This window comes from Engraulis encrasicolus, chromosome 7 (genome assembly GCF_034702125.1).
Source record: "Engraulis encrasicolus isolate BLACKSEA-1 chromosome 7, IST_EnEncr_1.0, whole genome shotgun sequence".
Taxonomy (NCBI): domain Eukaryota; kingdom Metazoa; phylum Chordata; class Actinopteri; order Clupeiformes; family Engraulidae; genus Engraulis; species Engraulis encrasicolus.
In genome coordinates this window covers 52,403,697-52,419,812 of record NC_085863.1, presented here as the reverse complement: position 1 = coordinate 52,419,812, position 16,116 = coordinate 52,403,697, and the positions used below count along the sequence as shown (strand labels likewise).

General features: G+C 47.5%; 1 protein-coding gene across 9 annotated transcripts in view; it reads left to right on the top strand.

Moving 5' to 3' along the window:
- tcf7 (transcription factor 7) overlaps positions 1-16,116 on the top strand; it is a 59,581-nt gene that overhangs the window by 38,312 nt on the left and 5,153 nt on the right. For 3 of the 9 annotated variants that reach the window (XM_063203913.1, XM_063203915.1, XM_063203917.1), the window contains 7 exons: positions 4,112-4,199; positions 8,266-8,352; positions 10,167-10,286; positions 11,077-11,239; positions 11,838-11,945; positions 13,586-13,633; positions 15,831-15,882. In XM_063203913.1, coding sequence (XP_063059983.1) covers positions 4,112-4,199; positions 8,266-8,352; positions 10,167-10,286; positions 11,077-11,239; positions 11,838-11,945; positions 13,586-13,633; positions 15,831-15,882 — 666 coding nt within the window. The remainder of the gene's footprint in view (positions 1-4,111; positions 4,200-8,265; positions 8,353-10,166; positions 10,287-11,076; positions 11,240-11,837; positions 11,946-13,585; positions 13,634-15,830; positions 15,883-16,116) is intronic. The other 6 variants (XM_063203914.1, XM_063203921.1, XM_063203919.1 and 3 more) reach the window with 3 other exon arrangements.

Sequence of the window (16,116 nt, the reverse complement as noted above, 5' to 3'; positions counted from 1 at the left end):
GACAAAAGAGGCTCTTTGAGAGCCAGTGTTCTCATCTCAACAAAAAAGCGGCCCATTTCGACAGCTGTTGAAAAGCCCAAACCCAGACCCTAACCCTAACTCAGAGGAGTGCTGTTGTAGTGCATTACTAATGGATTGGTACGTAGCTCCGCTCGACAGGTAGCTCATATCGACACGACACTGGCAGAGGAATGAAGAGGGGCAGGCAGGTGAGAAGAGGGGAGGACAACTGCAGGAGACGAGGAGGGTAGGAGGGGAGGAGAGGAGGAGTGGAGGAGTGGAGTGTAGAGGTGGACTGAAGGAGTGCAGGACAGGAGGGAGGAGGAGAGAAGAGGTGCAGGAGAAGAGGATAGGAAGAGCGTAGGAGAGGAGATGAGGAGAGGAGAGGTGAAGAGGAAGGGAGGAGAGGTGTAGGAGAGATGAAGAGGAGAGGAGGAGAGCTGTAGGGGATGAGGAGAGGAAAGCTTGAGAAGGTGCAGGAGAGGTGAAGAGGAGAGGAGGAGAAGTGTAGGAGATGAGGAGAGGAAAGCTTGAGAAGGTGCAGGGCTGGAATTCCCCCACACCGGCACTCCCGCTCCAGACAGACAGCCAGCCAGACTGGCTGAGGTGTGTTGAGGGGCTCAGGTAGGGGTGGGGTGAGAGCAGGGAGAGGAGTGGAGAGGAGAGGATCCGGTGGAGCTGACTCACTTGTTAATAACACGCCTCAGATCTCACCGTCTGTCTGTCTCGCTCTTTCTTTCTCTCCGTTTCTCTTTCGTCGTGCCTTTCTTCTCCCTCTCCCTCTCCCGCTACCCCCCTCTCTCTCCGCGACTGTCTTTTTTCAGTCATTCTCTCAATCTGTTTCTATCTTTTCCCCCAAGTCATCTCTCTCTTAATTTCTCTATTTCTTATTCTCTCTCCATCCCATTCTCTCTCTCTCTCTCTCTCTCTCTCTCTCTCTCTCTCTCTCTCTCTCTCTATCTCTATCTCTATCTCTATCTCTATCTCTATCTCTATCTCTATCTCTATCTCTATCTCTATCTCTATCTCTCTCTCTCTCTCTCTCTCTCTCTCTCTCTCTCTCTCCCATCCCCCTCTCTCTCTGTTTTGTTTATGAGTCTCTCAGTTGACTTGTGATCTCACGCATGGCTCTGACCTCAGAGGCAACACCTGGATCTAGACGTGTGAAACCACAACAAGATCCCTGTAAACTCCAATACACCCCCCACCCCCCATACACCACCTTCTCCTATATTGACCATGTCCACTATTGCTCACTGGCCACTCCTCCATTTCCCGGCCATAGGTGGCCACCATTTGGTTCCGCTTCACTTTTTACAGCTTATTTATGATTTCGTTTAAGCTAGGATACATCTGTAATCCATGTTTGGACGGCACAAGTTAGGAACAGCTGTTGGCTTTTTCCTGTGTAAGATCCTTAAGTAACCTTACCATGGACACTAGACACATACGAATGGGATTCGAAGTTATGACAATTTTTAAAGTTCAGGTCCAGTAGTTATTAATTAGTGTACTTGAAAAACAATTCCAGGATTCTGTAACCATAGGTGGCAATGAAGGCTAATATTCGTAGAACTACTCAGTGTCCAACCCATGACCTTACACCAGCTCTGGTATGAGAGGCGGACGCAGATCTGTGCTACCTGGCATTTGTTACCCACCGGACAGTAAATGATCAGAGTGTGCTACATCAGTTATAAGTCAGAGGTGTAGTGTTTGGTTCATGGACTTTACCATAAACAACAGGCCAGATATGTGAATTTGTAGTCACGAGCAGCAGGGGAGCAGTAGAAGGCAGTAAATTGTTGCACGAGGGGAGCGTCGGGCCACATCAGATGGATCCCTTTATGGAACCCCGACTAGTTACTCACCCACTTACGGCTGCGCACTCATGCTCTCGTCAGCTCCACTCCCCTCCGCTCCGCTCAGCTGTCAGCCGAGAGACATATGACCCACCTGGGCCCCCGTAGCCTGTGGTTTCGGGACACGACCGCCCGACCGCCCCCACCCTCTTTCTCTGAACCCCCACTCAGGATCAAAGGAGGTGAAACTTCTCAACTCGGCCGCCTCGGACTCTTCACGCACACACACACACACACACACACACACACACACACACACACACACACACACACACACACACACACACACACACCACACACACACACACACACACACACACACACACACACACACACACACACACACACACACACACACACACACACACGGCTAACCTCCCTCCCCCCGGCTACACAGCCATGTGATACAGTCATGTGTGAGACATGACGTGGCCCCGCGGGGCTGAACTAGCTGAGTTGAGGCACAATCCCAAAGGTTGGACATCTTACACACACACATGCACACATGCACACATGCACACACACACACTAATTCAATCAACACTTGACTGTGTGTGTGACTCATGTTAGCGTGTGTCATCTCTGAGGGGGAGCTAACAAAGTGATAACAAAGTTGCTGTGTAGTCATTTTAGGCCCCTACAGGAAGTTTCAGACTGATATCGAGGCAATGTTTTGTATAGCCATTGCTACTGTATTGTGTAGTGATTTTCATTGTGAAACACAAACTGTGAAACAGAACCAGTGAATATATGGCACTTTTAATGGTTGCCTATATGCAGCATATAAAATTAGAAGTGAAAGCGCTATGCTGTTAAAAAAAACTTTGGTGCTGCAAAAGTCCCTCTTTTCAGACCTGATGTAAATGTATTACTGCTACAGTATGTGTTAATAAGTACTTTTACAGAGCTATTTACCCCCATCCTCTCTCAGCATCATTACCGCTAAACAGACAAAAGAAATACCTTTGAATCATTACATAAGTGTAACACATGTCATCGGGCTGACTGAGCTCTAAGAATTACTCATTGTTGTGTGTGTGTGTGTGTGTGTGTGTGTGTGTGTGACATCTTCCCCAGTGTAGAAGGCAAGTCAGAGTGATGAGAGGGTTTTAACATGCAGCTTTTCTGAGGGCCCGCCAAACCAAGGTGTTATGTTGCGTTGCGAAGTGGAAGGCTAATGTGGGGGTTAGAGGGGGGTGGGGGAGGGGGGAGGGGAGGGGGACTCCAGCTTAAGCTGGCTGACTCAGTTGCATTCCAGTGCAGCAGATTTATGGATGACAAGCAGCCAGAAAACAGACTTGGCGCAACGGCAAATTACAGTTATCGAGCAGCATTCCTCCTGCTTCAAGTATAGGGTGCCTTCAGGTTGGCTCTAAGTGTAAGGTGTTCTCTGTTGACAAATGACTTCCTTTTAAAGGCTTACGGGGCTGGCGTTTCTCGCGAGCTAGACGGGAACGCGCGGTAAATGTTATGAGATGAAGCCGATTTGGGTCTCTTTAGATGTCCGCGCTAGACTGAAGAACTTAACCGTTTTGTTTGATGTCGGCTAACGATGAGACGCGCGTGAGCTTTGTTCTCTTTTGCACCTGGACCACCAGGTTCATATCAGCAGTTTTGTTTTGCCACACCATTGTTCCAACTACCTGCCCATTGACTACTGGTGGAAATGAAAAATCTACTGTATTGCAATGCACACCTCATACTTGCGTGATCTGTTTTTTTATTTTACAAAATTGCACAAAATGTATTACAGATTCTAAAATGATTAAAAATGTGATCAAATATGCAATTGCGGGACGGTCAAAAAGTGTTGCGTCTGGGCTAGTTCAGGGACTGCCATGCCCTAATTCAATACGTTTTTCACCTCTAGTTCTTCATTTGAACCTGCGAGAAACTTTTTTTTTAGGATTCACCTAAAGGCAATAGTCTGAGGGGAGGGGGGAGCTCAGTAGAATGGGGGCAGATTCCCAGTGTCTGTGGTAACGTGACCCAGTGTTGTGTGGCGGAGTGGGTCTATCTATCTGTGTGTTGAGCCTAGGGCCTAATGCTAGTAGTGCAGTGGGTCTATCTATCTCTGTGTTGAGCCCAGGGCCTAATACTAGGTTCCCAGGCAGGTAATGAGGCCCTTGCTGAGTCAGTAGCCTACTGTCTCCCCACCTCCTCCTCACCCAACTTAACGAACCCTTCTCCTCTCCTCTCCTCTCTTCCCCTCTTCTTTCCCCTCCTCCTCTTTTTTTTCTCTCCTCCAGGCGTGCACAGGCACCAGCCCCAGGATCTGTCCAGCTTCTACTCCTTACCCCCTGGGGGCGTAAGCCAAATCACGCCCTCCATGAGCTGGTAAGTCCCTCCCGTCCCGTGGCTCCCAGCCCCTCCTCCCTCCTCTTTCCATCCCTCCGGGTCACTGGCCAGGGGCACGCTTATCGATCCGACCAGTTCCAGCAGCAGAAACCTGCATGGCATACATGTGGCGTGTTTGGATGATGTATGTGGGTGTCTGTAGGCTATGTATGGAGTGTGCGTGTGTACACATGAGCGTGTGTGTGTGTGTGTGTGTCATGATTATCATCCTTGTGTTGTTAGCTTTGAGAGCCCCAGCCTGGTTTGAGAATGGGGAACCACAGGGTTGCCAGTGCTATCCACAGAGGATCTGTGGGACGGCAAGGATTTTCTGCCCAAGGCGAGATGCAGCTTCACTCACTATTGAGTAGCTCCCAGTGCTTGATAACATGACTCCTGGTGAGTTGTGTGAATGATAATGGGTGTCTAAGATGGCAACTTCTAGCTGCTGTGATGGGGAATGTACAGTAAGTGCGAGATTGCCCACTTCAATAGTAGAAAGTTGACACGGCAGCAAAGAGAACAGTGTTGACGGCCATTAAACGATCCAGTCAGTGACTGGCAGTCACATTGAACGACCCAGCCCCATTTTTATTACTCATTCATTTATTGTTGGATTGCTGTGCCAAGCTGATAAGTTGTAAAATGTGTGTGAGATATGGTAGGCATTACTTGAGGAAGAGAGTGAACAAGACAGACTGTTACCACTCTGGGGTTTCGGTTGTGTGTTAAGTGTTTAATCCAGTTGTTTTCCTCATCACGCACAAAGACACATACACACACACACACGCATGCACGCACAAAAGGAGACATGTAAAAAGATTTTCAAAGGGCCAAATGAAAAAGGGCCACACTGCTCGGAGAGGAGAGGCTGCCGCCATGCCATGTTGTAATGAAGATAGGGGCCCTTGTTCTGGTTACCACAAAAGGAAAAGGCATCCAAGAGCGCAGCCACGTCCTGCCATTGTACGAGTCCCCGGCATGACAAACAAAGCACACATGATGGCCATGCAGAGCCCAAACACCCTCTCCTCTCCTCACCTCCCCTCCTCCCCCCCTCCTCTCCCTTTTTGGGGCCTCAGAATTGATTCCTGAAGAGTTGGCCAACACACACACACACACACACACACACACACACACACACACACACACACACACACACACACACACACACACACACACACACACACACACACACACACTGACAGTCACTGAGGGCCCACTGACACAACGGTTCTTGGTTTATCGTAATCTTCTTACCAGAAGATTATGCTTGTATCTCTTCTGCATTTTCAGTTTTGACGTCTTTGTCTTTTCTCCTTAGCTCAGTAGCCAAAATGTGACAGTATTTGGTTTTGTATTCAGACATGTTTTTCGTCATGTTCATCTTTATTTTTTTCTAAACCCGTTGTCAGACAGCATTGAGTGCAGTGAACTGATGATAGCCCAGTGCATGGTCCATTGTTGTCGGGCAAGAAAATTATGTTGGCTTAGCGTGAGCCTAAGAAATCCTGTGTCAAATGTAATATGACTGTTCCAAAAGGAACGCATAGATAGTAGCCACTTTATCTCCTCAACTCGCCCCATCACATCTAATTGTGAAACGAGAGGAGTGAGAACATTCACAGCCAAGGCGATATGTGCTCGGTTTGCGATAGTGCAAGTGCAAGTGTTAAATGTAGTTTGGCTATATCAAAATCCAAATACATTTGCAAAAGAAGTCCAGTTGCTTACAAATCTGGGTTGCGTTTCTTGAAAGCGTAGTCGTTAGCCAGTTAGCAACTTGGGTAGTTGCCAATGGGAAATTGCATTGCAAACAACAAAGTAGCTAACATGGTTAGCAACTACGCTTTCGAGAAATGCACCCCTTTGAATAGCATGACTTGAAAACCATCACAGACACATGACCATTCCAAAAGGAAGTAGTAACTTAGTTAGACCATAGTCAACCCATTCATAACTTTTCCAACTTGACTCATCACATGTAGCTGTGAGAAGGGAGGGGTGTTGGGAGACCTGAATGCGTGCATTCACAGGGCATAATAATGAGTGTTGCCCCCTCCAGCTTACGACAGAGGAAGTGAGTGTGGCTCAGGGGCATCGGGGTGTTCCTGTGTTCCCCCTCTGATGAAGCAAAGGTGTCGGTCGACTAAACTCTTAATGGGTCTGTTTAGCAGACATTAGAAGATGAGGGAGTCGCTGGTCGCATGTGTGAATGTTGAGGCTCCGGAGATGAGCTCCACTGGTGAGATGAGGGGATGGAGGGGTATTAAGCGACCTTGGGTGTTTTGAAAGGTGCTATATAAAACGAAGGTATTATTATTATTATTATTATTATTATTATTATTATTATTATTATTATTTCAAGAACATGGTTAACCCTATCCAGACCGGGCTTTTTTGGCATTCCTGGGACCGGGGGGGGGGCTCATTTGCCCCCCCCCCCCCCCTCATATCTTAGGAACCGAATGGCGTATGACCACCAAACTTGGAGGGGATGATCTTCAGGCTAAGATCTATGAATGACATCAGTTTGGTGTTATTATTGGATATTATGACATCATTATGACGTCATTTCCTGATTTTATTGCCCAAAATGAATGTTAATGTATTTTCCATCTAACTTGGGTAATGCACATCAATTTTGGTTATTATGTGCTTCAGACCACTTCAAATGTTCACAAGGGTGTCTGATGCTAATGAAAATGTAAAAAAATATGAAAAGTGATGATGATGAGACTTAGATCGGTGATTTTTGGTCAGGCGTACCTGTCAGAAAACCGTTGCCATGGCAACAACAAAAATGATAAACCTAATCTTTTGGTATCACACTGTAGTCAACTTCATGTTAGGAAAAGTCACAAAGTTTCGTAGTCCTAGCTTTAGTCATTCAGGAGTTATACGACATCAAAGTTGGTGCAGGCACTTTAACCCCCCCCCCGATCTGGATAGGGTTAAGTGATGAACCTGACAACCTAATTGTGACTGGCTGGGCACTGGTGTGATTGGCTGGGCACTGGTCTGCTATGCCTGGGGACCTGGGTTCAAGGCTGGCCCGGGTCATTTGCCGAGCCTTCCCCGTCTCCCTCTCCCCACTCACTTCCTGTCACCCTCTAACTGTCCTGTCACAAAAAATAAATAAATGCTTAAAGCCCAAAAAATCTTGAAAAAAGTGATAAACCTGGCTTTCTTACTAGTAATCCTCAGTCAACATTTAGTTAAGAAAAGGAGGCCTCCAGACTCTTCTATTAGATGATTTACCTCTACCTCAAGGTTCACTTAACCTGGTTTACTACTGAAACAGCTTCTTGGAATACCCCCTCAGGCGAACACGGGGGTTCTTGCCCTGACGTAACACCACTCCCGAGTGGCCCAGACGCCGTCTTGGCTGTAGCTGTGTGTGTGGGGGTGGAGGGTGGAGGGTTGTGGGGGTACCCACAAACACGGCTCGTCCATATCAAAGGGCCCCGGGCTGACTCGGGTAATAGGGGTTGTTTGGCTTCCCCTACAGTGGGGCCCTGTCCTTACAACACACACACACACACACACACACACACACACACACACACACACACACACACACACACACACACACACACACACACACACACACACACACACACACACACACACGTTGGGCTGGGCCCACATTTCATCCCCAGATGCCACCCACACATTACCGCTCAGCATCCATTGACCCCCACCCACCCCCACCCTCTACTCTACCTCTACCCCCCCTCTACCCCCGACTGTGTGCCTACAGTGCGGCTTCTCCCTATAGAAATGGCCCTCATTAGACACAGATGTTAGCCCGCTCCTGGCTTCTGTGTGTGAGCCTCCGACTGTGTGTAGTGCATGTACGGACGGCAACCTCCCAGGCACTAGCCCTCACCCCCTCCACCTACCAAGACCTCCCCTGGCGTAGCTCAGCTGAACCCATATGTGTATATCTGACCGACCACCCCTCGTCACTCCATAACCCCCCACCGTCCCTCCTCCAAGCCAACCAACCCAACTCACCCAGCCCTACTCCTACTCCACTCCTCCCCCTCCCCACCCTCTGCAGGCAGCCTCAGCCTGTGTACCCGCTATCCTCCTGTGGGTTCAGGCAGTCCTACTCTTCCAGCCTGCCCAGCAGCTCGTCCTACCCCAGGTACAGTATAGTATGATGTCTCTGTGGGTCAACTTTGCCCTGCCCCCCCTTGCTGCTATGTCTAGTCTGGCCTCTTCGAAAGTCGAAAGCCAAGCGTCGCCTGAAATCTTGCGCTTCGTCACTCGTACACCTCTGTGGTCCCCCCGTTCCTCTGTGTCAAGTCAACTTTGCCCCTTTGCTGCTATGTCTTGTCTGGCCTCTTAAAGTCAAAAGTCAAGTGTCGCCCAAACGCTAGTGCTACGTCACTCGTCCAGCCAGCAAGGCAGTTGTCTGCCCCTGCATTCGTCCAGCCATCCTTGTCTCATTCCACCCATATTGATGAGCTGATCAGTTGTTGCCGCGTCTGTCCCTTTATGTCTGTTCCAGCATCACTAAATCAATATTGTGTGTGTGTGCGCGTGTGTGTTAATGCTTTGCATTGGTCTACTGCCTCTCCAGAGAATTAGTGGGACCTGGCAGGAGATGACACTCTCTCTCCCTCTCTTTCTCTCCCTCCGTCTGTCTTTCTTTTTCTCCCTTTCTCTGTCTCTGTCTCTCTCTCTCCCCATCTCGCCGTGTCTCTCCCTCCTTTTGTCTTACTTTTTCTCCCTTTCTCTCTCTCTCTCTCTCCCTCTCTTTCTCTCCCGCCTTCTGTCTTACTTTTTCTCCCTTTCTCCATCTCTCTCGCTCTCTCGTTCTCTCTCTCTCTCTCTCTCTCTCTCTCTCTCTCTCTCTCTCCCTGCCTCCCATGTCACCAGAGGATTCTGCGCTGGCTCCGCCGGCCGCTAAAAAGCGCCTGCAGTTCATTGTTGTGGCTTCCCTTGTTAGGCACGGGCTCCATCCCCAACTCTCCCTCCTCCTCCTCCTCCTCCTCTTCTCCCTCCTCCTCCTCCTCCTCCTCTCCCTCTGCCTTTGTAGCCCAGCTCGCCGGGATTTATAAGGAACAAATCGTGTTCGCTCGCTCACTATCAGTAATAAATCCAAGCTGTGGAAATGGTTTACGTCTGAACATCAACAAGACGTCAGTGTCACGCATCTCCCCCCCAGCCCCTCACCTCCCCCCCGCTATGTCACCGCGGTGGTGGCAGCGAGGGCCCCAGCCTGTTTCACTTTAGGAGCAATCTATAAAGAACAATGAACTGAGGAGGGGAGAGGGGAGGAATTAGGAACGTTTCCACTGGAAGCTCGGCTGGGCTTTTCAGTGTTATGCTTTGAGCTTTGCTTGTGTGTCTGTGCGTGTGTGTGGGTGTGCGTGTGTGCGTGTGCGTGTCTATATGTTTGTGTGTGTTCTGGTCGCGCTTACAGTGAGGCAAGTTTGTGTTGCTTTTGCTGGAGTGTTGAATTACCAACAGGCAACATGTCAAATCCCACAAAGTGTTTAAAAGGTGTCGAGAGGTATGTATGGAAAAGTAAAACAAATGTTCCCCTCGGTGAGTTGATGGTCCAAACAAAACTTTACTTGTGTCCAGCTTTGGTCGCGCTTCTATATTCAGCTTCCTCGTGCTTCTGTGTCAAGACACCGCCATCTAGTGGAGAGAAAGTGTTTCAGTTTTACAGGCAGCGCTCTTGAGTGTGTGCTACCGTGCTTGTGCAGAATTATCTGTGTTTGCGCGTGCGTGTGTATGTCCGTGTGTGCGTGCGCATTTATGTGGATATGCGCACATTTGCACATATATGTGCACAATTATTTGTGTGTGGTGTGTGCGTGCGTGTGTGTGTGCGTGTTTTCACATGTGCGTCAGTGTACGCGTGCATTTATGTGTGAGTATGTGTCCGTTGCACAGTATATTGAATGGAAACTATTAACCTCGAGTCCTTCTCCCTCCCCTCCACAGGTTCTCTCACTCTCTGATGCTGGGGCCCGGCGGTATGCACCCCACAGGTATCCCCCACCCCGCAATAGTGCCCCCCTCAGGCAAACAGGAGCATGACCAGTACGACAGAAATATGTATGCGTAAGTACAAACTTATGTCCCACTACATCCCTCGTGCACTTCAGTGTTCATGCTACTGTGCGTATGGCGTATTTATTACACACTGAAACATAATGCGCCATCTGAGACACCAAAAATTTGTCTGTTTATCAGAAGCCTCCACCATGTCAGGCCCAAGTGCTACTGTTTATGCTCTATTGCAGTGTTTCCCAACCTTTTTTGTCTCATGTACCCCCTAAGCCTTTTTGTTGTACAATGAGTACCCTAACCAATGCTATGTATCTATGTCTTCATTACCCACTCAATTGTCCCCCATTCAAAGTTACATTTTTCCACGTACCCCCTGAGATGTGATTGCGTACCCCTAGTGGTACACGTACCCCTGGTTGGGAACCACTGCTCTATTGGATACCTAATTGCTGCTAGTATTAGAGTCGAGTAGAGTAGGTTTACTTTATTGATCTCTCCAGGGGGAAGTAAAGGTACATAATTCACTAAGTCGGACATCCTGGAATTTTGAATGTGAACTTTCCGCCACATTGACATGCGAGGCGCCGTTGAAAAGATTTTTAAAAAATTGGATAGGCCTACATTGATGTCTAGCATTTGGTGCAGTTGAGGTAGGGAGAATGCAGGAAGAGCACTTATTTGATTTTTAACTGTCTCTGGTTGGTGCGTCAGTATGATTGCAAAGACGATTCATCCCTTCCTCTCTCTCTCTCTCTCTCTCACTCTCTCTCTCTCTCTCTCTCTCTCTCTCTCTCTCTCTCTCTCTCTCTCTCTCTCTCTCTCTTTCCCCTCTTCCGAGCAGCAAACCCCATCCAGAGCCAAAGAGGGAGAAGGAGCCCAAGAAGCCGGTGATCAAAAAGCCCCTGAACGCTTTCATGCTGTACATGAAGGAGATGAGGGCCAAGGTGATCGCAGAGTGCACCCTGAAGGAGAGCGCCGCCATCAACCAGATCCTGGGCAGACGGGTAAGTGCTGAGAGTGTGTGTGCGTGTGCGCGTGTGCACGTGATGATGAGAGACTTTATTAATCCCCAAGGGGGAAATTGAATGCCACCTGGTCATCCACACAGCACATACCAAACACACAGACAAACGCGTAATAAATTAGAGCTAAAAATAAATAAGAAATAAGAGATAATGTGTGCGCATGCGTGCGTGCGTGTCTGGGTATGTGAGCCTGAAAGGAACATGGCACTTTCATGATTTCCATACTTTGCCATATTTTGATCTCATTGTTGTTTGTCCCTTTCATGTTGCTTGTTTGTGTGCATTTCTGATTTCATGCTGTTTGAAATGACTCAAAGTAATTGAACATGAACAGCTTAATTTACTTAAATTGTGTGTGTGTGTGTGTGTGTGTGTGTGTGTGTGTGTGTGTGTGTGTGTGTGTGTGTGTGTGTGTGTGTGTGTGTGTGTGTGTGTGTGTGTGTCCATGTCCATCTCTGTGTGTGCGTGTGTGTGGGTGTGCGTGTTTGTCCATCTGTGTGTGTGTGTGTGTGTGTGTGTGCGCGTGTTTGTCCATCTCTGTGTGTGCATGTGTGTGTCCTTGTCTCTGTGTCTCCAGTGGCACGCCCTAACCCGTGAGGAGCAGGCCAAGTACTACGAGCTGGCCCGCAAGGAGCGGCAGCTGCACATGCAACTCTACCCCACCTGGTCCGCACGCGACAACTACGTAAGTACCCAGCAGCACCCAGCCACATCCCCATTTAGAGTTCACTATGGAGCACTTTTGCACACTTCAGTGCTCTAGACAGGTGCATTTGGATATAAACTAGTTCATTCAAAATGTAAATAAAATCGGCCCTACCGTGGTGCTAACGGTAGGGCACTTGTTTGCTACGCGGGTTTGATTTCTGCCAGGGTCCTTTGCCGACCCTTCCCTGTCTCTCTCTCCACACTCGCTTCACTGTCCTATCAAATAAAGGCAAAAAGCCCCGAAAAATATAGTTTATAAAAGCCCACCCACTGTCTATTACTAAAGTTTCTGTCATGTCGACCGCAGTGATGCAAGCAGATGTGCAATGGACAGTGTGCTGAATTTTATTTACATTTTTAATGACGGCTATGTCCATATACAGTCCCCTCAAGAAATCTTGGAACAGCAAGATAAATGATCTTGTTTTTCTTGACCACCAAAGACATTTAGGTTTTAGACGAAAAGATGAGTATGAAATGCATCCCCCCCATAGACAGCCCTCTGGTCCTTGTGTTGGTTTGTCCTCTTTGACAAGAAATGACGTCTTTTTAGGTATAAAAACCCGTATAAAAATGTGAGATCATGCATTGCTATTTAAACTTTAAACAATCATCCTTAAATTGAACAGCTGGTCAACAAGAAACACCTATCAGTCACATGTTTGAATAATTTCGGTCACCGAAAAAATGCTGTGGTGTAATACAAATGGTCATAAATCCAAAATTATTTAACCAGATTTAAATACCAGTGAATAAAAGCCGACATTCTGAACTTGTTTTGCGTCTCAAACTCAAATGTCGTCAGTGGACAACAAAAACATGAACCATTTGGTTTGCTGTTCCAAAACTTTAGGAGGGGACCTCCATCATCATTCCATCCATACATTCATCATCCCTCCATCCCACTATCTTGTCTTTCTTTTGTCCCATCCCGTCCCGTCCCTCCCTCCCTCCCTGGCTCCTCTTCGTGTGGAGTGTCAAAAGTGCATCCAACTTCACAGCCTTAAAATATGTCTGTCTGGAATTCAAAGTAGTGAGATGTTTTGTTTGTTTGTGTGTCTGTTGTTTTATGTTTCCCTTGGGATGTGGGTCACTGCTTAGACTGCTGATAGACTACCAGAGCTTTAGGCTGGGAGGGATAAAGCACAAACACAATACCCACTACACAATGACGAATGCTCTGCTGTTGTTGCATGGCATGTTAAACATGCATACCTTGTGCCCCCTCGGCCCATGTTGGTTTGAGAGAAGAGTTCATCCCCCCCATAACCTCTCAAAGCACATTCACCAAAAGTTGTGCAAAGTTGTGATGTGTAGTACAGACAGCCCTAAGCAGACTGCAATCTTCTGTGTGAAGAGTGAATGTGAGTGTCAGTGTGTGTGTGAGTGCATATGAGTGTGTGCGCGTGTGCGTGTGTGTGCGTGCGTGTGTGTGTGTGTGTGTGTGTGAGTGCATAGGAATGTGCGTGTGTGTGCGTGTGTTTGCAAGTGTCCAGGTATGTGTGTACAGGTGTGAATGTGTGTGCTCCATGTGAGCGTGTACACGTGTGTTTGTGTGTGTGTGTGTGTGTGTGTGCGCGCGCTGTGCTGAGCTGAAGTGTGTGTTGACTCTTTCAGGATGCAGGCCTTAGAGGGGCCAGGGAGGAAAAGAGAAAAGCTGACGGGGTAGGGCAAACATTTTACCCCACTCTGCCTTTACTAACTGCTGGGCGGGGGCTTTGCTTGCACTCCTGTCATGGGTGGGGTGGGGATGGGACGTTGTCCCGATGCGGTTATGTGACATTGGATATTGGTGTTAGTGTTTTGCATCATAACATTACTGCTTACTTTTACCCTTTGTGTCTTGAGTTAATTCCTTAATTACGGGTGTTCCCAGTGGGTTCTTGTTGACTGCTTTCAAACATTTAGTTGGCCATACAAATATATTTTGATACATTGTCAATCATAGTTATTTGCATGGGTCATCAAAGTGATGCTGAAGGAAGTCAATGGAATGACTTAGGCCCAAGATTTGGAGGTCTGAATAGCAGACCGTTTATGTTTGTCAGTTAGACATACAGAGGGTATTGCTACAGATATGCATTTTATGTCAATGAGTTTTAAAACTTTTTTTTCAGTTGAACTTTTTAAGTTAAAGTTTCTGGAATATTTGCACATGGTCTACCTGTGCAATGTGCATTATTATTCATAAGAAGACATACGAAGTCAACATAGCTAAATAAACCCTTTCAGAGTTACTTGAGACCCTCTGTAACTCTCACAAGATTTACTCTACAATATCGAGCTTCTTAATCGATATTAGGATAACATCATCCGTGTATGATTCATGCCTGTAAATCTTAGTTTGTAGGGTGTAGGGAAACGTCAGAGGATTGAAAGGCCCAGCTGAGTTTTGGTAAATTGTTCTAAACAGTACCAATAGTTATCGTAGCTTTACTCCCATTTCCCACTGTAGCAAACTTGCTGTAAAGATAATTCCGCTGTCTTGACATGGGACTGTTACACTCACTGTTACGAAATACCCTGAGTGGGGATCATGTCTCTCAACACCCACCTCATCCTCTTTCTCATAGACGTCTTTGGGGTTCTGTAACATTTGGAAAATGCCTGTCTGTCATTCTTTCTCTTCATTGTTTTATTTTTTCATTTCTGGTTTGGTGTGCTACTGACGCTGGTGAAGAGACGCATGGAGCTTATGTTTTTGTCATGGCAAAAATGGGCACATTCTATTCAGACACCAATGGAATGTGCTGTGGCAGTGCACGTTGTAGAGCTCAAGCAAGAGAATGAAACATGCAATTGTGAAAATGTTTGTAGTCATGTGAGTCCAATGTATTGTAGGTTAGACCGAGGTGATGTTATCAATACTGCCTTGTGTTATTCGCAACGTGTGTAGAACGCTTGAAGGGGTTAAATGGTATGCGTGTGTGTCGAAAGTCAGGACATGACAGAGACTGACAGGTAGACAGGCAGAAGTTTGCGTCTGGTCTGGCACACTCGTTGACGTTACATGCCACCCCAAAAGGAAGTGAAGCATCATCCACCCACGGCATTCACAGCCTGGATCACTTCTACAGTTACCACACATAAACGCAATACACATATGCAGGCTCAAGGGCCTGACAGAGAGAATCAGGGGGTGGTAGGAACATGCAAACGTCTCGCTTTGCAGACACAGTGCAGCTTTACCCATGGCTCTTTGATGCCTTCTACAACCCCAACACCACCACCACCACCATCTCCACACCCCCATCCACCCACTCTTCCTCACATATACACACACCGTGATTTCCTCTTGCACCCCTCGCTTACACAGTTTGCGCTCCAGGAACAGAGCAAGGTTCTTCTTTGGAAGCGCCCAAGAAGGTTTTACGTAGAAGTACCCTGGATGTCAGTCTTCTGGGTAGTGCCCCTTTGGATTGCTTCCAAAACAGTGCTGTTCAGGCATCCTTTCAACAAGGTATTGTTCAAGGTTTTCAAGGAGAGTGGCAGAGGAGCTCCCCAGAGGTTGAAGGTCTTTGCTTAACAAACCAACCAACCAATCAAGGGATCCCATATTTTCAAACATCTCCATTTTAGAGGAACACATGACTTGCATGATCTTGTAAAGGCTTTCCCCCCTGAAATACCTTCAAACTTTTCAACCTTGCATTTGAAAAGAACATGTTCTTAGAACACCTGAGAAAAAAAGTGACTGGAGTTTCAGTTGAACTTCTCAAGTGTATGCTAGGGATATGAAGGTTTTTAGTCAGAAAATCTGCCGTGTGTACAGTATATGAGATACCTCCATCAGCCTTTTCTTTTCGTGTGGTTCCATGTGAACCTGCTGAGTCATGATTGGTATGCTTTGTATCTCCTTCAGGGAAAGAAGAAGAGGAGAAAACGGGAGAAGCAGCAGCAAGACCCCACCACAGGTATGAGCATCCACCTCCTTCCACCACCTCCTCCTCCTCCTCCTCCTCCTCCTGCTCATGCTTCTCTATGGAGTCACATATGCCCTGCTGTACGAGATGATGGGTGATGATGCCACCGAGAGCATGGCAAGCTTTGACTCTGTGGAGTTGCTTTCTTCGCCTCTCCTCCTCTCTTTCTTAACTGCTCTGTGGTCATGGCCTTTGGTTTTGGGCAGGCCTATGACCCCTGATCTC